The sequence below is a fragment of the Protomyces lactucae-debilis genome (assembly GCF_002105105.1).
Source record: "Protomyces lactucae-debilis strain 12-1054 chromosome Unknown BCR37scaffold_6, whole genome shotgun sequence".
Taxonomy (NCBI): domain Eukaryota; kingdom Fungi; phylum Ascomycota; class Taphrinomycetes; order Taphrinales; family Protomycetaceae; genus Protomyces; species Protomyces lactucae-debilis.
Genome location: NW_024467998.1, coordinates 243,868 through 268,649, shown reverse-complemented (window position 1 = coordinate 268,649; position 24,782 = coordinate 243,868). Strand labels below are relative to the sequence as shown.

At 51.0% G+C, this 24,782-nt stretch overlaps 16 protein-coding genes across 16 annotated transcripts; 10 read left to right on the top strand and 6 right to left on the bottom strand.

Moving 5' to 3' along the window:
- Positions 1-33: 33 nt before the first annotated feature.
- On the top strand, positions 34-1,349 carry BCR37DRAFT_264944 (ATP-dependent protease La domain-containing protein). The gene has a single exon (XM_040866739.1). The coding sequence runs from the start codon at positions 132-134 to the stop codon at positions 1,299-1,301; it is 1,170 nt and encodes a 389-aa protein (XP_040726367.1). The 5' UTR covers positions 34-131; the 3' UTR covers positions 1,302-1,349.
- BCR37DRAFT_378369 (putative mitochondrial carrier protein) lies at positions 1,309-2,438 on the bottom strand. Its single transcript, XM_040869031.1, has one exon. The coding sequence runs from the start codon at positions 2,376-2,378 to the stop codon at positions 1,398-1,400; it is 981 nt and encodes a 326-aa protein (XP_040726366.1). The 5' UTR covers positions 2,379-2,438; the 3' UTR covers positions 1,309-1,397.
- Positions 2,439-2,851: 413 nt separating this feature from the next.
- Positions 2,852-3,409, top strand: BCR37DRAFT_391935 (50S ribosomal protein L18e; the record flags this gene model as incomplete). The annotated part of the gene is made up of 1 exon (XM_040871078.1): positions 2,852-3,409. The coding sequence occupies one exon, from the start codon at positions 2,852-2,854 to the stop codon at positions 3,407-3,409; it is 558 nt and encodes a 185-aa protein (XP_040726365.1).
- A 227-nt stretch (positions 3,410-3,636) lies between these two features.
- BCR37DRAFT_339588 (DASH complex subunit Spc19) lies at positions 3,637-4,059 on the bottom strand (the record flags this gene model as incomplete). The annotated part of the gene is made up of 1 exon (XM_040867335.1): positions 3,637-4,059. A coding segment is annotated over one exon (423 nt), but the record flags the coding sequence as incomplete, so codon positions are not given.
- On the bottom strand, positions 4,047-6,763 carry BCR37DRAFT_264838 (vacuolar segregation subunit 7-domain-containing protein). Its single transcript, XM_040866738.1, has one exon. The coding sequence runs from the start codon at positions 6,438-6,440 to the stop codon at positions 4,464-4,466; it is 1,977 nt and encodes a 658-aa protein (XP_040726363.1). The 5' UTR covers positions 6,441-6,763; the 3' UTR covers positions 4,047-4,463.
- Positions 6,764-8,186: 1,423 nt separating this feature from the next.
- Positions 8,187-8,891, top strand: BCR37DRAFT_340758 (kinase-like domain-containing protein; the record flags this gene model as incomplete). Its single annotated transcript, XM_040867374.1, has 1 exon — positions 8,187-8,891. A coding segment is annotated over one exon (705 nt), but the record flags the coding sequence as incomplete, so codon positions are not given.
- A 280-nt stretch (positions 8,892-9,171) lies between these two features.
- BCR37DRAFT_264284 (uncharacterized protein) lies at positions 9,172-10,026 on the top strand. The gene has a single exon (XM_040866734.1). It carries the CDS (start codon positions 9,258-9,260, stop codon positions 10,002-10,004), a length of 747 nt encoding a protein of 248 aa, XP_040726361.1. The 5' UTR covers positions 9,172-9,257; the 3' UTR covers positions 10,005-10,026.
- Positions 10,027-10,196: 170 nt separating this feature from the next.
- BCR37DRAFT_391930 (uncharacterized protein) lies at positions 10,197-11,171 on the top strand (the record flags this gene model as incomplete). The annotated part of the gene is made up of 1 exon (XM_040871077.1): positions 10,197-11,171. The coding sequence occupies one exon, from the start codon at positions 10,197-10,199 to the stop codon at positions 11,169-11,171; it is 975 nt and encodes a 324-aa protein (XP_040726360.1).
- Positions 11,172-11,196: 25 nt separating this feature from the next.
- Positions 11,197-12,153, bottom strand: BCR37DRAFT_345538 (uncharacterized protein; the record flags this gene model as incomplete). The annotated part of the gene is made up of 1 exon (XM_040867630.1): positions 11,197-12,153. One exon carries the CDS (start codon positions 12,151-12,153, stop codon positions 11,197-11,199), a length of 957 nt encoding a protein of 318 aa, XP_040726359.1.
- Positions 12,154-12,260: 107 nt separating this feature from the next.
- Positions 12,261-13,393, top strand: BCR37DRAFT_378362 (FtsJ-like methyltransferase-domain-containing protein). Its single transcript, XM_040869030.1, has 2 exons — positions 12,261-13,057; positions 13,096-13,393. The coding sequence occupies exons 1-2, from the start codon at positions 12,305-12,307 to the stop codon at positions 13,348-13,350; spliced, it is 1,008 nt and encodes a 335-aa protein (XP_040726358.1). The 5' UTR covers positions 12,261-12,304; the 3' UTR covers positions 13,351-13,393.
- BCR37DRAFT_378358 (uncharacterized protein) lies at positions 13,332-15,496 on the bottom strand. The gene is made up of 4 exons (XM_040869029.1): positions 15,205-15,496; positions 14,565-15,149; positions 14,284-14,488; positions 13,332-14,241 (listed from the first exon to the last, which is right to left on the bottom strand). The coding sequence occupies exons 1-4, from the start codon at positions 15,246-15,248 to the stop codon at positions 13,393-13,395; spliced, it is 1,683 nt and encodes a 560-aa protein (XP_040726357.1). The 5' UTR covers positions 15,249-15,496; the 3' UTR covers positions 13,332-13,392.
- Positions 15,497-15,919: 423 nt separating this feature from the next.
- Positions 15,920-18,293, top strand: BCR37DRAFT_378355 (imidazoleglycerol-phosphate synthase). Its single transcript, XM_040869028.1, has 2 exons — positions 15,920-16,308; positions 16,354-18,293. The coding sequence occupies exons 1-2, from the start codon at positions 16,144-16,146 to the stop codon at positions 17,860-17,862; spliced, it is 1,674 nt and encodes a 557-aa protein (XP_040726356.1). The 5' UTR covers positions 15,920-16,143; the 3' UTR covers positions 17,863-18,293.
- BCR37DRAFT_264292 (transcriptional regulator of RNA polII, SAGA, subunit-domain-containing protein) lies at positions 17,984-19,725 on the top strand. The gene is made up of 3 exons (XM_040866735.1): positions 17,984-18,305; positions 18,352-18,729; positions 18,774-19,725. Exons 1-3 carry the CDS (start codon positions 18,074-18,076, stop codon positions 19,547-19,549), a joined length of 1,386 nt encoding a protein of 461 aa, XP_040726355.1. The 5' UTR covers positions 17,984-18,073; the 3' UTR covers positions 19,550-19,725.
- On the top strand, positions 19,726-21,384 carry BCR37DRAFT_264355 (uncharacterized protein). The gene is made up of 6 exons (XM_040866737.1): positions 19,726-19,890; positions 19,940-20,074; positions 20,113-20,289; positions 20,341-20,484; positions 20,525-20,734; positions 20,778-21,384. The coding sequence occupies exons 2-6, from the start codon at positions 19,951-19,953 to the stop codon at positions 21,215-21,217; spliced, it is 1,095 nt and encodes a 364-aa protein (XP_040726354.1). The 5' UTR covers positions 19,726-19,890; positions 19,940-19,950; the 3' UTR covers positions 21,218-21,384.
- BCR37DRAFT_264295 (uncharacterized protein) lies at positions 21,385-22,627 on the top strand. The gene is made up of 4 exons (XM_040866736.1): positions 21,385-21,701; positions 21,741-21,923; positions 21,975-22,121; positions 22,166-22,627. Exons 1-4 carry the CDS (start codon positions 21,551-21,553, stop codon positions 22,390-22,392), a joined length of 708 nt encoding a protein of 235 aa, XP_040726353.1. The 5' UTR covers positions 21,385-21,550; the 3' UTR covers positions 22,393-22,627.
- BCR37DRAFT_378346 (DNA polymerase epsilon catalytic subunit B, Dpb2) lies at positions 22,439-24,758 on the bottom strand. The gene has a single exon (XM_040869027.1). The coding sequence runs from the start codon at positions 24,695-24,697 to the stop codon at positions 22,862-22,864; it is 1,836 nt and encodes a 611-aa protein (XP_040726352.1). The 5' UTR covers positions 24,698-24,758; the 3' UTR covers positions 22,439-22,861.
- Between the last annotated feature and the right edge of the window lie 24 nt (positions 24,759-24,782).

Here is a 24,782-nt window from a genome sequence, read left to right as displayed (position 1 = left end):
TAAGTTGTTTCTATTTGTTTCTTTTTCTCACGTGCCTCCAGATTACGCAACGAGTCGCCTCCCCGCATACATGAAGAAGCTACTCACCCCGACCATCTCCCTCAGCTCATCCAGTACAGCGCAGCGCTCATATGGCCGCAGCAACGCCCGCCATCCTTCCAGTGATTCCCCTTCTCAAAGAATCCATCCTCTTCCCCTCCCTGGTTCTACGCCTCGTTGTCGATCGTAAAGACACAGCAGCGCATCTCTCCTCCCTCGTCTACGCAACAGACCCGTCTCCACTCATCGCTTGTATCCCACAACGCCTCGATTCCACAAGGACTGCAGATCCAATCACTGCCTCCATTTCTGAAATCAAAGCGAATCTCGCGACGTATGGCTGTCTCGGTCGTCTTATCCGAATGGAACGAACGAACGGAACGGTGATTGCCGTGATTGAAGGTCGTTCTCGCATTCGAATGGATGCATGTCATGTTGCGAAAGATGGGTCAGGGATGTTGGAAGCGCAGGTGACGTATTTCAAGGATGGTCCACTTGCAACGACGGATATGGATGCACAGACACGATTGGCGTCACTCAAGGGAGCCTCGACTGAACTCATCACAACACTCAAAGGTTTGAAATTACCGGCTGTGTTGTTGAGACGGTTGGAGAATTTCATTGGTAAGGCGAATGGTGATAATGCCGGTCAATTATGCGATTTGATGTCTTCTGTCGTGGAAGGATCTTATGAGGAGAAAATCGCAATTCTACAAGCAACAGATGTCTCTGAGCGTGTTGGGAAAGTGCATGAACTCGTTTCACGGCAATTGAATACCATCAAGGTGACGCGCAAGATTAGCAGTACGGTGGATCAGACCCTCAACAAGCAACAAAAGGAGTATATCCTTCGACAAAAACTCAGCGCTATCAAGAAGGAATTATCACAAGCAACGGGTGATGATGGTGGTGAAGAGGAAGATGATGCAAGTGAGTTGCAGAAACGCATCGATGCCGCTGAATTATCGACTGAAGCACGAACAGTCGCCACAAAGGAATTGAAACGATTGAAGCGCATGCAGCCACAACAGGCAGAGTATCAGGTCATTCGGACGTATTTGGATCATATCCTGGAAGTTCCCTGGCTGAAACAGTCGCAGAGCCAAGCGCTTGAACGGACCTCCATTGAAGCTGCACGACGACAACTGGATGACGATCACTTTGGCTTGGAGAAAGTCAAGAAGCGGTTGATTGAGTATTTGGCAATCTTGCGGTTACGACAGATGCTTGAGGCTGAAAAGACGCCTGAATTCAAGTTGTGATTGTATAGGGAGTTTAGTTGAAATATCATTACAATGCCATGCCTCGCTCTAATGCTATCAAGAAAATAAACAATGTCGTACAAGCCATGCGGATCATTACAATTTGAGAAGATAACTCCGGGTCATCTCAAATGTGAGGAAGGAAGAACTCATGGAAGGGACCACTTTGAGCAAGTTGGCAGCAATGCCCTTGTAGAAACCTTTGAGTCCCTCTTTCGCTGCAATGGTGCGGCAAGCATGCCAAACACTGGTATACCCATTCCCCATCACCATATTGACTTGGAAGCGTCTCCGTAGCACATCAAATGGATATGTCATGAATTGTGCAACACCACCGGAAATAGCACCACTTGCAAGTTTCTGCAATGCGGTGGGTTCTCCGCCTTCTAGTGTGACAAAGTGTTTACGGACACTTTCATAAACTGCAAAGTTGATACCGACATAAGGTGCGACGCCGTAGATGGTGGGCATGATGCCGCGATAGAGTCCACGCATCCCGCCTTCGAGATTGTATATTTGTTTCATGACACCCCACATGCCGGGTAAGGCTTGTTGCTTGTGTTTTGGGAGGTTTGCAAAGTCTGCGCATTGGATGGAGAGACGGGTGCGGGTGATGTCGAGTGGGTAGGTGAAGGCGACTGAAGTGATACCGGCAAGTCCACCTGCCACCAACTTCATCACGACGGACAATTCCGCGTCGCCTTGAGAGAGGAAGAAGGGCTTGTAGAGGTTGTAGGAGGCGAATTGAATGGCGCTGTAGGGGAAGATGCGCAGACAATTACTGCCATTGCCGCGCATATACCCCCGCCAACCTTCTTCCTTCCACATCTTGACGAGGGTTGGCCATACGCCATTGTAGGCTTGTGACCCTGGTGATTGGATTTGGAAGAGGATCTTCATGCGTTCGAGGGGCGAGACGACTGTGCGTGAGACACAGCCTGCCATGCCGCCTGCAATGAAGTTGACGGTGACGTTGGATCGCATTGCGTCGATGAGGGTTTGTGGGAGGAGGGAGATGGATGTGTGTTGGACGGCGGTGTCTGGTGGCTGCGGCTGTACTTTTATAGGGGATGCCATGGTGATCTCTCTACTTCTCTCTCTTACCAGTAACTATAGCTAGTGAGTAAGTAGTGTTGAGTAGTTCCGGGAGTGTCCGATACCGTGAGAATAATGCCCATCTGATCTCGTGCCTGTGACTGCTGCGAGTAAACAGGAAAAGAGAAGCAGCAGCAACAAGCAGCAGACAGACAAGAGACAGACAGACAGAGTACCCAGGCAGACAGACAAAAGCAGGTACGCAGCATCAGGTGGGGCGGATACGTTCATGAGGGACCAGGAGGGATTGGATGGTGATGGGCAGTGCAGCAGCATCGGCCTTCAGCTGCACTCGATTGAGCGACGGTGCTGAATGCCCAGGCGTATGCAGGCGTATACAGGCGTGTCGGCTCATGTAGCTCTGTGCATGCTGCAATGCTCATCTCCATCCTTCCCTACTTCCCTCTCGCTCCGCCCCCCAGTGCAAAAGCTCAAAGACTAACGTTCTAGCAAACATGGGTCTCGATATCCAAAAGCACCACGTCAAGAAGGGCGCACGTCAGGCACCCAAGTCAGACAACGTCTACCTCGCCCTCCTCGTCAAGCTATACCGGTTCCTCTCCCGCAGGACGGACAGCAAATTCAACAAGGTCATCCTCCGTCGTCTCTTCATGTCAAAGACCAACCGACCTCCCATGTCCATCTCCAAGGTCGTTCGCGAGCTCAACGGCAAGGACCAGACTGTTGCTGTTGTCGGTACCATCACCGATGATGTGCGCATGTTGCAAACCCCCAAACTCTCCATTGCCGCTCTTCGTTTCACCACCTCTGCTCGTGCGCGCATTGAGAAGGCCGGTGGTGAGTGCTTGACATTCGACCAGTTGGCCGCTCGTTCCCCAACTGGCAGCAATGTTGTCTTGCTCCGTGGTTCACGATGGCGTGAAACCCTCAGGCACACCAACATGCACCCTGGTTCTCACTCGGCGCCGTACGTGCTCAAGGGCAATGGCAAGCGCAAGACGCAGGAAATTGCGCGTGGTCGCCGAAAGTCTCGTGGTTTCAAGGCAAAGTAGATATTCTTTGCTCTTTGCTCTTCCATCAAACCATCCATGTCTTTATGACTGCACAACTCAAGGGTGGCTCTGCATCGCTCTTGTTTTAGCGAAATACACAAAATACTTCATCATCTTTTATCCATTCTTGATCCTTGCTATGATTGCTACGGCATGTGACTCCGCGGTGCGAGACTCATGCGTGTCTTGCGACCGACATTCTCCAGCTCGATTGTCTTGAGTTGATATTGCAACCGTGCCTTCTTTGCTCTGAGTAGACGCATCCGTTCAGCACGCTCTGCCTGACCCGCTGCTTCATGCCCACTTGCCTCTTTCACACTCGCACTCGCACTTGTACTCGTACTGGAGGTTGTTGATTGTAGTCGTACTTTATTCAAGGCCACTTTACTCTTCAAACCTTGTTCACGTCGTTCCTCACCCGTCACCCATTTCTGTGCTCGACCGAGTAATTCCTCCCGCAACGGACCAATCTCAGCAACAAGCTCACGTTGCGCTGCCAAGACGTGTGATTCTGGGAGTAATTCGAAATGACGCGTGTTGGCAAGGACGGTGTGTAGGCGTGGGAAATCAGCGATACTGTCGTGGAAGATGTCGAGGCTGTTTTGGAGGGTTGTGCAGGAGGCGCGAAGGGATGCGACACAGCCCTCGAGGGACATGATGCGTGGTTGCTTTGAGTGTTGTTGTCTGCCTTTGTCGCCCTTTTTGTTTTTGTGTTTTTGGTTGGACGCGACGAAATGAAGCTGACACCTTACTTGATCATGGCTTTCATGGCTTTGGTATTCAGGCCATCATATCTCCAATGGAAGCTCCAGACATGCTACAAAAAAGTCAAAGACTAAGCAGAATCTACAGCTGGGCTAAGGGTGAAGTGATCCTTATTGGCTGCTGAACAGAGACGCGTTGGGAGACACTACTGAATCATGAAAAGCCCATGAAGCCTTCTCTAATGAGCTGTAGACAGGATGCATTCATTCATTCGAATTTCTATTAAACGAGACAAAGCTGTCGCATGCTGAAGGGGAAGCCAAAAAGACCAAAGTCGAGTAACAAACAGCTATGATGCATCTTCCTCCATGCCATGTTTTGCAGGATTCACACGAACACTCTTGGAGATCTCCACCGTGCGTGTCAAGTGACTGAGCCAACTACTGCGATACCTCAAGACACCCCGAACAATCAGCTGGAATGGGTGCTGAATAACACGCTCCCAAACAAGATGCCCATCCCCATCATCTGTTGAATTGCCAGGTTTCTCAAGCCGTAGTGCACCATGCGGAGTACTCACACTACCATTGTAGAAGCGTGACTCGAATAACAACGCTGCATCGAATTCATACACACGACCAAGTAGAAGGGTTGTAGAATCTTCACCGCTTCCTGTATGCCACCAAGAAGGCAACGGTACGTCTCGTACATACGGTGACTCTGCAAACACTGAGATTTCCACTTCATTAACCTGTACTGCGAGTGCATTGGGGTTGATGGCTTGAACAACCACATCAAAGATGAGTTCTTGCTTTGATACAAGGACGTGGGAGAGGTCGAGGACTTTGACATTGCGGAGTGGTTGTGTGGTAGAGAGCACAGCAGCGCCGAGCATCAGGACAACGAGCATAAGGCACACAATCGCCATGAGAAAGGGAACCCCTGCAAAGAGAGAAGCAGATTTATTCCTGTGATGACCTTGTGTCGTTCCATACGCGGTATGCATCCCTGATTGACTTTCACCACGTCGAAGGAACGGTGTACGTTCAGAACCAACTCCATTCTCCTCATCTTCATACAAGGACCACGCATTGAACTGTTTCGGTCCACGAGCCTTTTTCGCGCCACTCGTGCCATACGGTGAAGCAGGACGTGAAAGTTGTCGCGGTGAGTTATGGCCGCTAGAATGCGGACTCGATCCCTTTCGCTCCAATCCAGGTCGTAGTCTCGGCGATCTAAAAGGTGATGTTGTATCTTGCCCTGGTGTCGCTGACCCGGGATACCCACGCAATGTATAGCTGACACGCCGATCTTCATCCTGTGGATGCGCAAATTTCATGCTTCGCTTTCCAGAGATGGCATGGCCACGTCGGCTTGCATGTCGTAGATCGCGCGAGAGGGATGCAATGCGATGACCTGTCTCTGCGTGATGCTGGGAGGGAACACCCACTCCACCGCCACTACTACTGCCGCTACCGACTGCTAGTCCTGGCGCAAGGCTGGAGGGTCCGACTGCATGACTATGCGCGCTGGTCCCATGTAGCGATGTCAAGCTCGGGCTTCTACTCAGTCGTTTGGGAGATCTCGGATTCGATTCATACACAAACGTCTCGTCGCTGTCGCTGTCTTCATTTTCATCAACAGCTTGCGTGATGGTTGCAGCGAAGATCTCTGATTTGGTAGGGACATGTTGAGCAGCTTGTCCCATGGGTGTATTAGCACGATCGCCAGCAACAGCCAACCTCGATTTTTTCTTCTTTGGTGGCTTTGCGCTTGGTCTGACAGTATCGGTGGAAGCACGACTGCGAAGACTACGACTCGAGTGTTCGGCTTTGAGGGTTGACATGTTGGCGACTGTCTCCGTTTCAATGGTCATGGTGCGTTTTGGTTCTTCATTGATGGAACGACTGGCTGCACGGCGGGAGAAGACACTGAGTCTGCCAGGTTGTGGTGGTCGTGCTGTAGGTCCTTCTGCACTAGCGAGTGTGGTAGAGACCGCAGGGGGTACGCGACGATGTGCACTGAGTAACGATGAAGCATAGCCGCCTGTCTCTGAATCCGATTCAGTGAGTAAGCCTGAAGAGGTGGCTGTGCCAGGACGTAAGGCGCCGTCCGTGCTCTCTGTAGAGGGTTTCGCCATGACCCTCGCCGTTGCGCCCCTTGTTGGAGCAGATGCGTTTGATGCGGGGGATTCAGACAACTCTGCAGTGACATTCGTCGGTAGCGCAGAGAGAGTCGAGGCAGGTGAGCCATCTTCCTCTTCAATTGGACTGGGTGGCTGCATCCGCAGCGTTGGAACAATGAGCCGCGAGGTGTCTGTCACCATGCGGCCGTCCTGCCAGTGGCAGCTTGATGGATGAGCAGAGCAGTGTTCAGTAGTAGCTTGCGAGGTATAGCTTATAGCTTATAGGATGTAGCAGTCTTTGTGTGTGTTGTCCACGAAATATCAAAAGTTGTCCAAGGTCAGTCAGTCGCAGTCAGTAGTTCTACTCCCTCAGTCTCAACCCAAGACGCGCGCCCAAATCAAAACAACACAAACCGACAACCACCCCCTCTCCATACACACACCTCCTCCCTTGTTCACTAGGCCCGACAGCATATACTCCCTGTAATCACTATTCACCAACCAGACCCAGGGTCTCTACTGCCTGTGACGGTCCAGGTCGCAACCAGGCCAGTCATGTCTGCACATAAGCGATCCACCTCAGCCGACAAGCCAAACTTCACCGTCCCCTACAGCCGTGGACGCGCAGGCTCCCTCGGGAAACGAGCAACAACGGCGATTGCCATACCGCCCACTGTAGCTCCATTGCAGGAACACAATGGATTCGTCAACAGCCCATCGCCACTCAAACGCTCAGATGCGCTGATGAATCTCGATCAAACATCCATGGGCAGTCCGAGCCAGATGCGATCCAGACGATTTGGTCAAGTCAGGAAGCAACAGTCTGTCGATGACTTCTTGCCACCGGGTCATCGCGATTCGCCGTTCGGCACACCGGCGGCTGCACTATCGAATCCATCGGCACATATCCTACCGGCGGCCAACATGCGCTTCGAGCATAAACCACGCGCACCGCATCCTTTTTCGCGTGGGAGTATAACGCAGTCTAGCAGCGAGGGAGAGGTATCACTCGGCAATGCACTCGACCAAACAGCAGGCATCACGGGCGATCTCTCCCTATCGAGTATACGACTCGGCCTCGACAATTCAAGAATAGACTACAACACGCCGTCTCTCAAGCTAGTCAAACCATTGCAAACGGCTTTCATGTCAACGGGTTTACTCAGTAAGCGCAATCGACCAGCGGAACATCTGAGGATCAAACCTACACCCGATACACCCTGTAAACGGCCAGTCAATGGTCCATTGCCAACAACGCCGGGGACACCTTCACATAATAGCGGTGGGAAGGAATTTTTTGCTGCTAGTCCGTGGACACCGGCACCCACCCAGGATTTTGCTGGCAGTACGAGTATGCTCCATGGCGATTCTTCTTCCTTCGATGAATATCACCTCTATGTCGATAATGAGGGCGAGTCGTCCATCATCTATGCCAGTTCTGCGACAGATCTCGATCAGCTCCCACTCACACCAACAAAGGGACTCTTTGGACTTGGTGGCCGACAAGTCTTATACCCTGGCTCTGCACAACCTACGCCTGCTGTGGATAAGCGGAAACGATCGCTTTTTGGTGGTTCACCCAACTCGCAAGATCAGCATAAGAACATGTTACCCTCCACAGAGACCTGCATACCGGATGCATCGCGCCTATCCTTACGAACATCGACACCTTCACATTCACGCATTACGCACTTTCCACTCATCAGCCCACCACCCGCGGAAACCACTGTCATGTCACCCATCACCGTCATCCCGGCATGTCTCGAACGGCGCTTCAATCACGTGAAACGTATCGGTGGTGGAGCATTCAGTGAAGTTTACAGTGTCGAGGAACGAAAGACCCATCGCAAATTCGCTATTAAAAGGAGTAAAACGCGGCATGGTACAGCGCAAGGCCGGCTTCGTCGTCTTGAGGAAGTCGAGATTCTGCAAAAGATCGGACCGCATGAACACATCTTGGAACTTTTTACCTCGTGGGAGGAAGAATCACATCTCTACATGCAGACTGATTTTTGTGAGAATGGTTCGCTGGATGTCTTTTTGCAAGATGTTGGTCAGCAATCTCGACTGGATGAATTTCGTGTTTGGAAGGTGTTGACGGAATTGTGCCTTGGCGTGTCGTATATCCACGACGCTGGCTTTCTGCACCTCGACCTGAAGCCAGCCAATATCCTTGTTACGTTTGAAGGGGTCCTCAAGATTGGCGATTTTGGCATGAGTTGTGCATGGCCTGCACCGGCGCACACGGAACGTGAAGGGGATCGTGAGTACATTGCCCCCGAAGTCCTGAGTTCTGGCATCTACGACAAACCCGTTGATATCTTCTCTCTGGGTCTCATGATCTTCGAAGTGGCTGCCAATATCGTCTTGCCGGATAATGGCACGAGTTGGCAAAAATTGCGGTCGGGTGATTTATCGGATGCGCCACGTTTGAGTAGTTCTGATGAAGGTGCGTTGATGATTCAAGGTGAGCATGTTGCACCGCATCGGTATTTGGGTCAAGGTGGGCTTGATCGTGTTGTCAAGTGGATGCTCTCGCCTGATCCATCAGAACGACCCACAGCCGTGGAAGTTCTCAATGTCGAAGAAGTCGTTTGGGCGAATCGTGTGCGCAAAGCAGGCGCCATCATCTTTGAAGGTGATCGCGGACCGGATGCGCAAGAGGGCGATTACGATATCTACGCTGGCAATGGGTGTGTTGCTATTCAAGAGGACGACAATGACTGGCGCATGGAGATGTGATGAACTTGATGCTTCTTCTTCCCTGTCTATAGCTTTCTTCTCCTTTTCCTTTTTCTGCTCATGTCGATTATGTTTCTAGCTCATGTATGACTATGTCTGTATACTTACCCTGCTCTTCTACCCTCCAAGCCTAGCTATACACAAGGCACTTCCACTGTATGGTCCCTTGACCCATCTGAAGCGCTCTTCATCTGTTTGCTACGTCATGTTTGAGCTAGAGTTCCTTGTTCGCAACAACCATCAAGCATCTCTAAGAGCTGTATAAGCGGGAAAGCCATGTCCATCTCCTATGCGCCGTCGCATCGCTCTCGAGATGCAGACCACGGCTCCTCTGGCAAGCAAATCGCATCCGTCGACTCTACAAACCAAATGGATAACAACACCAACAAGCAACACGAAGACCTGGTTGAAAAGCAAGGACGCAATGGCCAGACTGTCCAGAATAATCTCGATCCAGCGCGCAATGATATCAACCCACAACTCCTGACTGAATCAGAATTCCTCGCCAACTCACTCTGTTATGGCATGCGCGTTCCAACGGGCACAGCGAGTACTTGGGATCGGAGATTACCTGAACCTGCAAAGGAGTTTCAAAAGGCGCTATTGGCGCGATACGGCAATGCAGCGCGAGATTTTGCTATTGCGAATCGTAAAAAGCAGCATGAGCAGTTTGGACAGGAATTAGCAGACGCTGTAGGGACAGGCCAGTCGGATGCAGTGGAGGGGGCCATGCGCAGTGTCAATAACGAGTTTTCGGATCGCGGCCTCAAGGCTGGCGGTGACAATGGCAAGACGAAGGATACGAGTGGAAGTAATGCAGATGGTTCACATCGCTTTGAGGAAGGACGGCAACGTGGTCAAAATCCAACAGAGCCGGCGCATCATTTTGCGACACATGAGCCGACGACATGGGATCGGATACATGGTGGTGTTAAGGTTGCGGCAGGGACGGTGCGTATGGACCAGGATATCAAGACACAGGGGAAGGCTGAATTTAATGGGGAGACACGGGATCATTATTGAGAGATGTTATAATTGCAAGAAGCATATTCATGACCATTCTGAATCATTGATCATTCACTTTAAGGCCTTGACAGTTTCTTGTTGGCGCAAGATAGACGTGACCATCTCGTCGTCGAACGGCGCGTCTGGTTCTTGATTGCGACTCGACGCGACCAAAAGCATATAACCTTTAGCCAAAGCTTCAACTATACCATGTCAACGCTCTCTCGCTCAAACACTAAACGGAGAAGGGATGATGTAGCAGAAGAAGTGCCTCATGCTGCCTCTTCTCCCTCGAAACGTCATCAGCGGCGTCCATCTTCAGTAGCTCAAGACCAGAATCCCTACACAGACGTGAAAGCACCTCCAGATTTCCAAGAGAGCAAGGCTTTGCTCGCTAGACTGTTTCAAGCCCTGGAGACTGCCCTTCTTGCGTCTCTGTCCCCATCACCCAGTTTCCATGGGCTACAAGACGCTGTTGCCTATACTGCTAGAAGTCAATTTAACCTTTCTCATCTTGCTCAAATAGCTGGGGTTCAACCAGATGCTTTTACATTTGAGCCTGTCATGGTTCTACACAAGGGAAATCTCATACCTTCGCTGTCCGTCACGCCGCAGGGCATGGAGAATGGGCGCCATGTCGGCTCTAGTGCGCGTCTAGCGCACTTCAAAGAATGCCTAGCACGATGGCAAGGCCAATCTGCTCAGCTTCCTGAATTGGTCGTTCAATCAAGAACACCAGCACTGTCAGAGGGCAAACGTTCACTATTGCAGAAACCAGCTCAATCAGCAATAAGAATGGAAGAGCCCGGTACACTCCTTCGCGGTACGGCTCAAGCGCGTGAATCTGCACTTCTCGATCGCATCCTTGCCAAAAAACGCGCTAGGCTAGAAGAAGGCGTGCAGACTCCGGAAGATTTGACACAAGCGACTGTCCTGGCACTCGTACCAGCAACGATGATGAGTATCAAGATGTTATTGGCGTCAAAACCCAAAGCAGCAGCGAAGAGCCTTGGGATGCGCGAGCTGGTGGATAATCTCAAGACGAGTCTTCGTTCACGTACAGGCGAGGCAGAGATTCTTCAAATTATCCAACAGATTGCAAAGCAGTATCCTGGTTGGTGCAAAATTGGTCAAGTCGGACAGATTCAAATAGTTCGCTTTATTGGCGAAGCGCCGAGGCTCTAAGAATGCAAACGATCTAGCAATCCTCCTATAAAAGAAGTTTGAAGGGGTAGCCACCATTCTTCTGTCGGAAGAGCTGGAGCAAGAAGCTAAAGACCATCACTTGAATCACTACCCACACGCCTGCAAGCATAGCTTGTGTGCCTTCGTGCTTGATACGTGGGACACTGATCGCCAAGGAAATGGTGGAGAAGGCAAGGATGGCATATGTCGCAGCAACAATGTGCACCTCGGCGCCAAATTGTTCTTGGAAGCCTTGAGCGACGTAGCCACCACGGCTACTGTATGGCATGTGTCGAATCTGAGTAAACATCTGACCGCCGTTGAAGATGAGGATAGCGCCAATTGTCAAGACTGCCCAGAAATGGCGAGAGTAGAAGATGGTTCCAGCGACAGCGTAGAATATGTAGAGACTGCCGATAATTGCTGCAATGCTCACCACCATGCGTGTAAACTTCAAGTAGTCGAATGGACGCTTGATCTTCATCTTTGTGCCTGTGATCTGGCTGATCCATTCCATGGCCTGATCGCCAAGCTCTTCAGGCGAACTACCAGCGAAATCAAATCGAATAGGCTCAGGAGACTCATTCTCATTGGCAACCTTGGCGTGAGGGCCCTTGGTGGGCGGATAGATCCAAAGGTTGGGAGCACTAGCGATTTGCAGCTTCTGAAAAGTCTCTTGGCCAGCACTGAAATCCAAATTGCCCAAGATGATTTCTGGTGTGTTTTTGCCACGCGACGCCTGCGCTGCACGAACTGTAGACCCGATAGCCTTGAACTGCGGATCAAACTCCTTGCAGAACGCACAGTTGTATTGCGAGCCAAGGGCCGTGAGGAGGACAACAGAGTAATGTTCGCGCGGAACGGCAGTCAGGGCTGTGTAGCGCTTGTCATTGAGCTGAACGAGACCATGACTGTCAACGGGCAGGTCAGACACGGCTGCCAACGTGGCAGACACGAGAGACAAGGCCACAATGAGCTTCATTGAAGGAGCTAGAGGGTGTCGCGTTTTAGTGTGTAGGTGGTTGAGGAGATGACAGCGCGGCAACCAGGAGCGCGCCGCCCAATTTCACACGCAGCAAGAAGCAGACACACAGAAGCTACTTTGCTACTGGTAACTGGATCTTTGGGAAGGGATGCCCGGATGCCGCCAGGGCCACCGCTGCTTCTCCATTCCCCAGACACTCTTGCGTGTCTTTGACATCCATGGACAAATCCGCTGCAAGACAACAGCTTCCTCTTCTCGCTGGCTGGCTCGGCAAGTCAAAGACCCAGCTGCTAAAGACGCAAAGCTCAGCCAGCTAAGAGCCCGATCTGCTTATAAACTCATGGAGATCAACGAGAAGCACAAAATCTTCAAAAAGGGACAGACTGTGGTGGATCTTGGCTTCGCTCCTGGTGCGTGGTCACAAGTTGCCATCTCCAATGTGGGTGCAAGAGGACGGGTGCTTGGCATTGACATCTTGCCGGCAACTCCACCAAAGGGAGTCTCTTCTATGCAAGCAAACTTTTTGTCTCGGAGAACTCATAATGCCATTGTCACCTACCTCTCTGACCCAGATCGTGGACGTCGCATATCCCTTTCGACGCCAGCGCGCAAGGATGATCCTGAAGATGCAGAGGCTCTCGCGGCTATTGAAGATGCCCTGGAGCCAGAATCTTACATTGATCTCGAGAAGCGAGTCTTGTCTGCAGATGCCTTGCAAGACGAAGCAGGAATCCACCGTGATATCGAAGAGACTCGGCCAAAGCTTGTGGATGTAGTCCTGAGCGACATGTTTGTTCCCCTCCCGAATGGCGGTGCATACCATACTCAGCAGTATCTGATGGCGCATTATAGGATGAGCAACACGACAGGTCTAAAGGCAGCTGACCACGGCGCGTCTATCGTATGGTTCATCACTTTCTCAACACCAACTAATATCAGGATCTCTGCGACTGTGCCCTTCTCTTCTGCATAGACACACTCAAGCGGGGCGGTCATTTTGTGTGCAAAGTTTTTAATGGCCCAGAGGCTGCAGGACTTAAGGACCGTATGAAGAAGGTTTTCCGACAGGTGCACGTTATGAAGCCGGATAGCTCACGCAAAGAATCTGTTGAAGTGTACTTCATTGGAATGCGCAAACGCCCAGACATTGATCGCAAAAGCGTCACTTGGGAGTCTATAGATGGTGAGATTTAACTCTATGCGATATGTATAAGCAAGATTGTAAAAGATGCGTTTTTAACGGCTATAAGGGTCGAACCGAGTAGATCCACGGTAGCCACCACGACCGCGACCACTACGGCCACCATCACTGCCACCTCCACTCATACTTCGACCACCGCCGCCGCCGCCACTACCGCGTGGACCGCGTCGCGCTCCCCCAGAGGGGCCGCTTGGCGCATTTGGAGGAGGCAGAGGTTCCCGAGGTCCTGTAGGCGGCTTATGTCCGTCCTCCTGAGCGTCATCATGCTGTCCGTACTGTTGTCCGCCATACGACTGCTGCCACGCGCCTTGCGCGCCACTGGGCTGCTGGGGCTGTTGCATCTGTCCTTGTTGCATCTGCTGCATCATCATTGGATTCATCATTCCACCTGCCATACCACCACCACGGCCCATTGCTTGCATCTGCTGCATCCATGCTTGCATACGCTGATAGTACTGCGCCATCATAGCAGATGACATACCGCCGTATGCAGCTGCTTGTTGCGGTGCAGCACCAGCATTGGCACCGGTACCACCAAACACATTCTGTGCAGAGTAGTGGCCTGTTTGAGCGCCTGGACCTTGACGATCACGACCACCGCCCTTGGGTGTTGCTCGCTTCACTTCAATGCCTTTGCCATGGATATTGAGATTATGTGCATTAACACACCGTTCAACGGCCGATTCTGCATCAAATGTGATGAAACCAAAGCCTCGCGGTCTGCCGGTATCCTTATCCATCATGAGTGTTGCATCAATGACACGGCCGAATTGCTTGAAAAAGTCCTTGAACTCCTCTTCGTCGCAGTCGGCAGGGACACCACCAACAAACATCTTGGCAGTCTTTTCCTGCTCGTCTCGTGGGATGGCGCGTTTGGGGTCAATCTAGGCGTTAGTAAGGGGGTCGCAGAGAGATCTTTTCCTAACAATTTTGCCGTCTAGGAAGTGTTCCTTTTCAACGACACTGTCGACGCAATTTGGATCAGCAAAAGTCAAGAAACCGAAACCACGCGATCGGCCTGTCGTGCCGTCTCGCATGACATTGCACTCAGCAACAGCACCAAACTGCTCAAAGTACTTGCGCAACGACTCATCTGTCGTCTCCCAGTTGAGACCGCCAATGAACATTTTTCTAAACTTGGTTAGCCATCTCGATTATGCAAAATTGTCCCTCGTCATTTGGATCGCGAACTCTGAGCAATACATACCCGTCATCCTTCAACGTCACATTCGGTCGTTCCTCAGGAGTAGGAGCAGGCTGCGGTGTAGTCTGCTGCTGTGGTGGCTGCTGCTGTTGCTGCTGCTGTGCCATACCAGAATTAAACATTTGCATAATCTGCTGAGGCTGCAAGGGAGGCGGCGCAGGCAAGCCTTGTTGGGCAGCTTGCATTGCTTGAAACTGCTGAAATTGCTGAAGTTGCTGCATCTGCTCAGGTGTAGGCATCCCAGGCATTGCACCTGGTTGCGCGGCAGATTGCTGTTGCTGGCCTGGGAAGGCGACCGGTGCAGCTTGTGGCATAGCGGCGGCGAGTTGCTGTTGCATACGTGGATCAGAGGCACGCGGATCGCTGGCTTTAGCAGCAGCAGCACTCAGCTGAGCAGCGAGATCTTGCGTATTATTAGACGCGTATCCACCAGCTGCAGCGGCTGCCTGTTGTTGAAGCTGCGCTGCAATGTCGGAGGCAGCCGCAGCTGTAGTAGCATCTGATGCAGCAGCGGCGGCGGCAGCAGCGCCACCTACAGCAGCGGCTGGCCTTGCACTGTCTTCCTTCTTCTGTTCATCCTCGTCGCCGCTTTATAAAGTGTCAGCTATCTCCGTCAAATTGGTGTAGCATGGGGTCTACATACTACAGATCCTTGAAGAGGTCGTCGTCATCGTTGTAGTCTGCCATAGTTCGCGGAAGTCTTATTGAGAAATGTTCTTTTTTTGCTTTCTTTCCTAATCCTAAGATATGGTTTCTGCGGGAGTAGTAGTGTAATGTGCAAGATACAAGAAGATGCGGATATCCTTCCACTAGCTAGCTGTTTGTCTGTGAAGTACGAAGTGTCTCCTGCTCTGGATGCTCTGCTTCAGCTTCTTTCTGTTTCTCACTTTCTCGCGTTCTGTCTTGACTGTGTTGGTCGTGGGGAGGAAGAGGGAGAGGAAGGAAGACGTCGTCCAGCAGGCTCACAGCACCGAGATGGGCTGCCACACTGTGACTGCTAGCAGCCTAGCAAGTCCAGACCTCAGGCTTCTTTGAAACAGGATTGACCAGTATTGTGTCACTCGACAAATCTTCAGGGTATGCAGGGAGCTGAGACCGCTCTTATGCCATGTGAGTCACGAAACAAGTCAAAGTGCTCACAGATGCAGCTGCTTCGAGTAGTGCTTGTCTGTTATCTTGCTTGTTCGCTTAGCACTTAGGAGGATACTTCATGTACAAATCTTCGAGGCCCGTCTGACTCACTATAGACACTCTTCCGTATATTCAACGCATAGAACCGTGTCCGGCGTATCGGCCCAAACACCGGGCGTGCTGCTGCTTCGTCCACAAAAAATTACACAGATCGCAAAAGACTCACAAGGAAACATCCCAAAGCCAGACTCTGCCACTCCCTCTCGCAAGGCCTTCGCGTCCCACGAGGGAGATCGCCCCGCCAGTCCAAGGGCCTCGCTCCCTATAAAGCAGGTCCCTGCTTCTCTCGCCTTTCCTGCATCTCTCCAACCCTCCCACACACGACAAGATCTAATCGCTCGCACGACAGCCTGCGCATCCACTTCCTGCTTCTTTGCATCTGCTCGCAACAATGAGCTCACCTCCCTCTAAAGTTCCCAAGTTTGAGGAATACAAACCAACCGTTTCCATCTTGTCCTATGGCGCCGGTAACATCCAAAGTCTCTGCAATGCCATCGAACAGATTGGTTTTGAGCACAAGTTCGTCAAGGATCCCTCTGAGATCGAAAAGGCCGAGGTATGCTTACATGCGCTTCCAAGGCTTCCTGACTGACTATATCAGATTCTTTTGTTCCCGGGTGTCGGCAACTTTGGCCATGTCTGTGCTTCCTTGCGGGACAAGGGCTATGCAGAACCCCTCAAACACTACATCGATGCCGGTAAACCCTTCATGGGCATCTGCGTCGGTATGCAAGCGCTCTTTGAAGGCAGCGAAGAAGCACCCGATGTCCCTGGTCTGGGTGTGATTCCCGGTATCGTGCGCAAATTCGATGATGCCGATAAGGCCGTTCCTTGTATTGGTTGGAATTCTGCCGTTGTTCGTGATGAAACTGATACAGCCATCTACGGTATCACACCCCATGCCAAGTACTACTACGTGCACACGTACGCGCGGAAGATGGACCAAAAGCTCGGCGGCGGCTGGAGCGTTGCTACTGCCAAGTATGGTACAGAAGAATACGTTGGTGCTGCAGTACGCGAGAACTGCCTTGCTACACAATTTCACCCTGAAAAAAGCGGTACTGCAGGACTTAAGATCCTCGAGGCCTTCTTGAAGAAACAGGTGCGGAAACCAATCACTGGCAAAGCAACCGTTATTTGCGAGCAGCCTGGACGTGGTGGTTTGACATTCAGAGTTATTGCTTGCTTGGACGTGCGCTCAAATGACAAGGGCGACCTCGTCGTTACAAAAGGCGACCAATATGATGTGCGTGAAAAGGATGAAGCAGGCGATGTTCGGAATCTTGGCAAGCCTGTCGAGCTGGCCTCGAGATACTTCAAAGAAGGCGCTGATGAAGTCACCTTCCTCAATATCACGTCCTTCAGGAATGCGCGTGCTGCAGAGGCGCCTATGCTCGAGGTGCTACGGCAAGCGGCAAAGACAGTCTTTGTGCCAATGACAGTCGGTGGAGGCATCAAGGATACGACAGATCCTGATGGAACGACGCACAGTGCCCTTGATGTTGCGCGCATGTACTTTGATGCAGGAGCCGACAAGGTGTCTATTGGCAGCGATGCCGTCTACGCTGCGGAGAAGTACTACGCCAACGACAAAAAGGCAGACGGTACGACTGCTTTGGAAGCCATCTCTCAAGCATACGGTAATCAGGCTGTCGTGGTTTCTGTGGACCCCAAGCGCCGATACGTGGCTAGTCCGAAAGACACAAAGCACCACGCCATCAAGACGTCTCGGAAAGGACCGAATGGCGAGGAATACGCTTGGTATCAATGCACCGTCTCTGGAGGCCGCGAGGCGCGTGATCTCGATGTCAGGCAGCTGGTTCAAGCTGTGGAAGCTCTTGGATGTGGTGAAATTCTGCTCAATTGCATGGATCAAGATGGTAGCAACAGCGGCTTCGACCTTGAACTCGTCGCAGATGTCAAGGCTGCCGTCAAAATTCCAGTCATTGCATCTTCTGGTGCAGGCAAGCCCGAGCACTTCAAGGAAGTGTTTATGGAGACTGGCTGCGAAGCTGCATTGGCTGCTGGTATTTTCCACCGGAATGAGTGCACGATTGGCGACGTGAAGCGGTATTTGACAAGCGAAGACTTGCTCGTTCGCCAAGAGTAGTATCTGCATCCTCACTATAACGCCTGTACCATTAGCCAGCTCTTCGTAGAATGCTGAGCACCCTTCATTCTGCTACAGTATTAGGGTAACCAGAGTCAGGACTATTCTATGCCACCAGCCAGACTCAAATTAGCCGAAGCGTCAACAACGACACCCCCACGGACCGCGGCGCATATCCAGGTAGCTGGGCCGGTCTGACGGGGCAGTGTCCATGGTCGATGCGAACAGGGCAAGCCCAATTTCATCACCCGTCGCGTCGCCTGAAGAGAGCTTTGGTCCTGACAGCGCATCCAAGGCGCGGAAAACAGTCAGCAATGGCAAAGCGACACCTGCGGTCGCATCTGGTGCTGATAGATCGGCTGCTGCGCGCGTGGATATTGATGTGCCCCTTAATAAGCTGCACGAGGTACTGAAAGAGAAATGGTCGGCGTATCAGCAGATTGGTAGGGCTTGTATCGGAAGGTCTCGTGAGTATATACTAACGGCAAGTGACCGACTTTCTAACGGCGCGCTTGACTCGCAACGAATTCGAGCAGCAGCTACAACCCATCTTGGTCAATGGAACGATCAAGCTGCACAATGACATTATGCTCACGTTGCTATCAAATGCTTACAAGGAGCCACCGCCTGCGATAGCGAACTCTCTTGGATGGAGCAAGAAACGGCGCGAACCGCCACGCATGAAGGGAGATCCTCATGCGAAACGGCTCAAAGCCGAAGTGATGGGCTTGCCAACCCGTGAGCGGCGTCGATTGAAGTCCATTCCGAAACCTGAAGCAAATGCCAAGACCATGCCCAATTCTATGATTGAAACGCGGTTTGCAAAGCTACCCAGGGTGCCTGTATCGCAACAAAAGATTAACACTTGTATGCGGCAGTGATTCGGAGACAAAGAAGCTAACAAGATCTAGCACAACATCACAACGATATTCTCAAGGGATTTCATGTACCGCTTGCTCAGGAATCCTACCAGCTTCCAGAGCCGGAAACTCTCAAAGATCGCATATTAGCTACAGCGCTTGAGAACGGCCTACTAGGAGGCGTCAGCGCCCAAGTTCCTGAGCTCATCTTATCTGCGCTGGACATTCATCTCCGGAATATCCTAACAGCAACGATTCAAAAAGTGCGAACAAATCGTGGAGATGCTGTCTGGACGCATACACGAGAGCCGATTGTATTACCACCATCTCTTAAAAATCCGGGGCCATCCGTCATAGACGAGTTGGACGAGAAGAGCTCTCAAGATGCCATGGCGCGAAGACGGAGTTCTGTCAAGCTGGAAGAAACCACCATGGCAGCGCACGAGTTGCATCTTGCTTACAACTTGGCGCCGCATCTCTTTGGCGAGAATGCCACTCCAGCCGTACAGCGCATGGTCATGCTCAGCCTGGATGATGCCACGCCGCCAGATGTCTCTTGGCAGGAGATAGAGGAAGCCGATATTGCCGCTTGGAAAGAAGCAGCTAAAGCCAATGCGGCCGCGGCAGCCACAGCAGCACAGCATGGTCTCAGGCATCCGAGTCTTGACAGTCCTCAGACAAAGTCCGTGACCCCTGCAAATGATACACCACCTCATCCGGGAGTCAAGGATGAGGACGGCAAAGTGAAGCAAGCCATTCTGAATGCGGGGACAGGTGAATTCTCGCAACGTGCGCGTGTCGCTCAAATGGTCGACTCATTCTTGTAGCATCTCTTCAACGAATACCTGGTACGCTCGAAGTCCAAGCATCCGTGATATTCAGGTGTAGGCCCTGTACAATCTTTCAGTCCAGCAAGCGTCTCATTCGTTGCAAGTTCTCTCCTGGTGTGGCCCTAGCGGAATCTCGTTATCACTCAATCCTAGCGAATTTGGAAATGCCATATCGTGTTGCAGACCCCTGCATACCAGGAGCAAACAAGGCGCCTTACAGTCCTTTCAAGTTGCACTTGCTGGCGGTCCGATGCAACGTCGCTATCGTGTGAGGATGATCACCATCCCGGCCACTTTTCTTACAAGCAACAGATAACAATTGCATATAAAGCAAGCCGGTATCTCAATTGGTATCCACATCCACCATGTCTCTGATCAAGGTATTAGCATCGCTCTTGATGCTGACAAAATGCGTCCTTTCACAAGCTCAAGGTCACTCGCATGCACAAAGCTTTTGCTACTTTGACGGACGAAAGCTACCAAGTCTTCACCATGTTTGTCCTGATAAAGCAACATACCATCGTGAGCTCATCAAGGATTGAACAATTGCTTACGAAAAGTCTGTTACTTCAATTGGCCATCTAATTACACACGACCAGCCAATGTCGATGTGGACACGCTAGTCGACCATTACAAGCACCCTGGGCAAATCTTGATTTGTGGCGGGAATACGCCTGACTGGGTTACAGAGGCCTGCTACTGGTTTGACAGGAGATTCTTCGCATGCGGCAACAGAAGTAAGTACAAATCTCCGGCATGCACAAGTACGATGTGGCTGACCATCATAGCTACTCCATTCTATAACGTCCGTGTCACATTGTCGGAAGAGAGGGTCAACGTCGGCAGTCTAGACCTCAAGACGCAGGTCTACGATTTCCTTCCAAAGCGACATTATAACGGCGCAAGCAATGGTATTTACTACATGACACACCGTGAGCGACATCATTCCCTCTCGTAGATACTGATACACAGTTGATTCTTGTTGGCAGGAAGGAGAAGCAGGCGACAACGCAGTTCGTGTCGCATACGAGGGCTACTGGGGCGCCCTTGACAATTACATGATCAAGGACAAACCTATTATGAAAGATGAAGAGGCAGTCGGTATGTGGCTCAGGGAGGCGATCATCGGTGCATTGGAAGGAATCAGGAACAAAGACAAAGTGAGGTATTGGCAGTACAACGGTAAGTCGCGAAACCAGTGTTGCCGCATCAACTAACGCAATAGCCTGTCAAGTCGGAAGCCTGGCTCCGAATTTTCAGCCAGTAGCATGCGTATCGGAGCTAGTCGATTGTCCTAGTGCTGTCGAGTTTGGTTGCGGCTACACTACTCTTGAGAACCTACAGACTGGGCAGGACTCTCCGAGACCTCGTTGCCCGAGCGATTGTGATCGTGTAGGTCCGTGCCTCAAGGGAGTCCCAGGTTATAAATTACCACAAAGCATCACAGCCGAGATCTACGACCGCGACGAGACCAAGTCCGATCGCTTGACTGTTACGTTTGAGTCTAAACAGAACCAGGATGGATGTTCTCGTGTTGAGAAGATTTTCATGGTCATGCCTTACTTTATTCCGATTTCAACGATTGGAATTTTTATTGGCAATATCATTCAACTCGATTGTATGGTGAGAGGCACCAAGAAGCAACACCGTGGGACGCATTTGTGAACTAGGTACTTTACCAATATCATTATCTTTAGGTTGTCAAACGTTCGAAACGTTGGTGGTGCTCTGAGTTATCTCTTGCCCCTGAAAATTTACAGGGTCTCCGCCCTCCAAAATTTCCATGCCGTCAGCTGCGGACCAATGATCACTTGTGACGATGATCATCTCCATTAATTCATGGTGCGCTTGATGCTAAGGGGAAGGTCGATACGACATGCCTATCGGCTTGCAGCACCAATCGAAGATAGCGATATCCGCCCTATTGACCTCAGTTGTATGCTGCATTACAAGCCCTCTGCTGTACCTTCGAAATAGTCACCTAGCAGAACAAGCAAAATGATCTCGTTGAAGTACGTGGGCATCATTTTACTCACTGTGATCGGTGTCCAAGCCCAAGACAACATCTTGTACAAAGATTTCTGCTACTACAACGGAAGCCACCTTCCTCAGCTTCATCGGACGTGTCCTGATAAACCCACTACAGAGAGTAAGTCCTCTCCTACTTCATCATTCCTGCTGATAACAGTTTGTTATCACGACTACCCTTCGAATTACACCGCTTCTGTGGATGATTACATGGCCATGGTCATTACAGTTGACTATTCCAAACATCCAGGGAAGATCTTGATTTGTGGTGGTCAAATACCTGCTTGGGTCAATGACACTTGTTTCTGGTTCGCCAGACACTACTTTTCATGCGGAGCTCGAGGTTTGCTCAATGAGTTTGATACAAGGCATTGTTGCTAATTCTCGCTTCTAGGTGCACCAAAGTACAACGCACGCATCATCATGTCAGAAGAGTATGTCGATGTCGGTAGCTTGGATTTGAAAACCCAGATTTACGATATGCTTCCACAACGGACTGAGGAATCTGGCGCTAGTGATGGCAGGCGCTACACCACTCAAAGTAAGACTGCTGCGGACGATACGTGTGGCACGGCTAATGGTTAGCTAATTTGTGTTGGAATGAAGCTGAACTTGGCACCAATGCAGTCAAGGTTTCTTATGATGGCCATTGGGGCTCAGTCGGCAACAAAGCCATCAAAGACCATCCTGTCTTGTTGAGAGGCGACAAGATTGGACAACTTTTGGTAAAGACACTCATTCATGCACTGGAAGCCATGAAGAATCGTACAACATACTGGCAATACAACTGTAAGAACACACAAAGGAGGTGATTGAAGCTGACTCAATAGCCTGCGAAATCAACAGTCTAAGTACTAGAAGCCAGCCGGTCTTATGTGCATCTGATATGATCGATTGCTCTGAGGCCGTCTCTCGAGGGTGTGGCTTCAAGAATTACGAAACCGAGCTGCTTGAAGAGATGCCTCCAATGCCTCATTGTCCAAGAAGCTGTGATTTGCTGGGTCCATGCGCAACAGCAACACGAGCTTACAATCTGCCGCAAATAATCACGGTTCAATTGTATGATCGCGATGTCTTACAGTATGACTACCTGGAGCTTAAGTTTGAGGCTAAGCGAGGGACAGCTGGTTGTGATATACAGGAGAAGTACTTGTTGATGGTACCATTCTTCATTCCAGACTTTACAATTCAAACGTTTCTCGGGAATACAATGTGGCTCAATTGTGCGAAGGAAGACACAAGAGCAAGCCATCCAGGTATTGAATTGTAGTGCAATGGGTTTTAGTGTACATAGACTTTCTTCTCGACGCAAGATTTTTCAGCTGGCCAGTACTCGATCCAGGTCCCATCCTTTCCTTGTGCCATCGGCCCAGGACTCATGGCAAGGCAACCAGAATACGTTTGTTGGAAGCTAGGCAATGCGCCATCCGCCAAGACGAGAACATTTGGCAAGGGGAATAACCGTAAGGAAGCACTGTACCCTGGGTACGTCGGTCGTGTAGATTGTGAAAAAGGGCTGAGTGTTGATTGATCCAGTATCGTCCTGACCAATGTTTGTGAGATTTGATCGAGACCATCGAGCACCGGCGTGTCCATCTGTGTTTCATCTGCCATCGCCTCATCTTCATCGTCTGCTCTTGGTGTAGGCTTTGCCTTTGTAGCAACACTCTGACGTCTGAATCGTTCTAACCAGTCTTCGCGACAAATGACAATTTCTTGCGTAAAGTAGCTCAATCGGCAGGGATTCGTGGCCAGGGTGACATCCTTGACTGCTCGAGCAACACGATTGAGGAAGCTCTTTGGGATGGGCTGGCGAGGCAAAACAACTGTACCAGCAAGAGACCATGGATCATTGGAGCCTGGAATGAAGATGAACTTGCTTTGTGCGCATACTTTTGGAAATCCCTCAAGCATGGTTGCGAGTCTATCCCAGAGTGCCTTGTACGTTGCAGAGAAACCATTCGTGTGATGTGGATGTGAGATGAAGTTGCCCATCAGTACAATAGCCAATGGCGCTTCACCAACCGGTAAGACCTCATAGTTGCCGAGCATTTGTTTGACTGTTTTCATGGAGCGTATGTCGTCCAGCCGTACATCACTGCAGAATACAATCTTGGCATCCTTGTAGCTTTGTTCTGCTTTGAGCAAATGACGTTCCTGGGAACGTTCAATCCCAACGCCAAGCACATCGAAACCTGCATACACATTGCGGGACTGTTCACGAAGCTCATTTGGCGGCTGACCCATCTGATCAACGAGAAAGACGCCGTCTTCTTTGTAATGTCCATCCACCAAGACGAAGCAGCCAGGAACGAACCAGCCTCCACCGAATGTCGCTTCTGTCAAGTCGAGCTTGATTTGATCATCTGGATCTTCCAGGTGGAGGGAACCATCTGCACCTGTGACGAGCAAACCAAATAGCATAAAGTCGCCACCTTGCCTGCCGAGAAGGTTCTTGATTGTAGTGAGTTTGTGAAAGGCACCTTGCTGATTGGCAAAGCTACGTGTTTGAAAAGATGCATGGCGCAAGATGCGTGCTTTCAAGAATGCATAGCGATCCAGCCATACTTGTGCACTGGCTGTAATGTCAGCCAACAAGCGCACCTCTTTCGCTGGAAGTTGCTCAAATAGTGCACGCTCTGTTACGAATCGATGTTGTGGTTGGGTAAAGGCATCGATACACTGCAGGTACTTGTTGCGATCAAGCTTCTCTAGTGTTTGTCCCACTTGCAGACCTGCTGCTTCCGCCACCAACGTCTCTTCTCGTGCCAGAGTTGCTGGTCGAGCAGCATGCGGTACATTGAGTGACCGGATGATGGGCGCTAGACCTGCTTCAGCGACAATGGGTTCCGTCTCTCTGAGTCTCTTCCAGGATTTCGCAATTTCATCCAACACAGGCTCACAGGTCGCTCGCCACGTCGCGCCACAACGATGCCCGACATGTTGTGCGAGTAGTGCGAGAGCGTCTGATTTGAGAGTGAGGCCGTACTTCTTTGTAAAGACTCGGAAGGCAATGGGACGAAGTTGCGGTGGTTCGAGTTTGACGGCGAGGGATGGGCGGGTTTGGATGTTTTGTTGGTTTGCTGCCTGAGCAAAGAGTGCGTCGACAGTTGCCATGGCGCCGTAACTCGTTGTCTCTAGCTGTAGCTTGTCTCTATCGTCTCTAGCTGTAAGTGTATCTGTATATGTCGCGTCTTTTGCT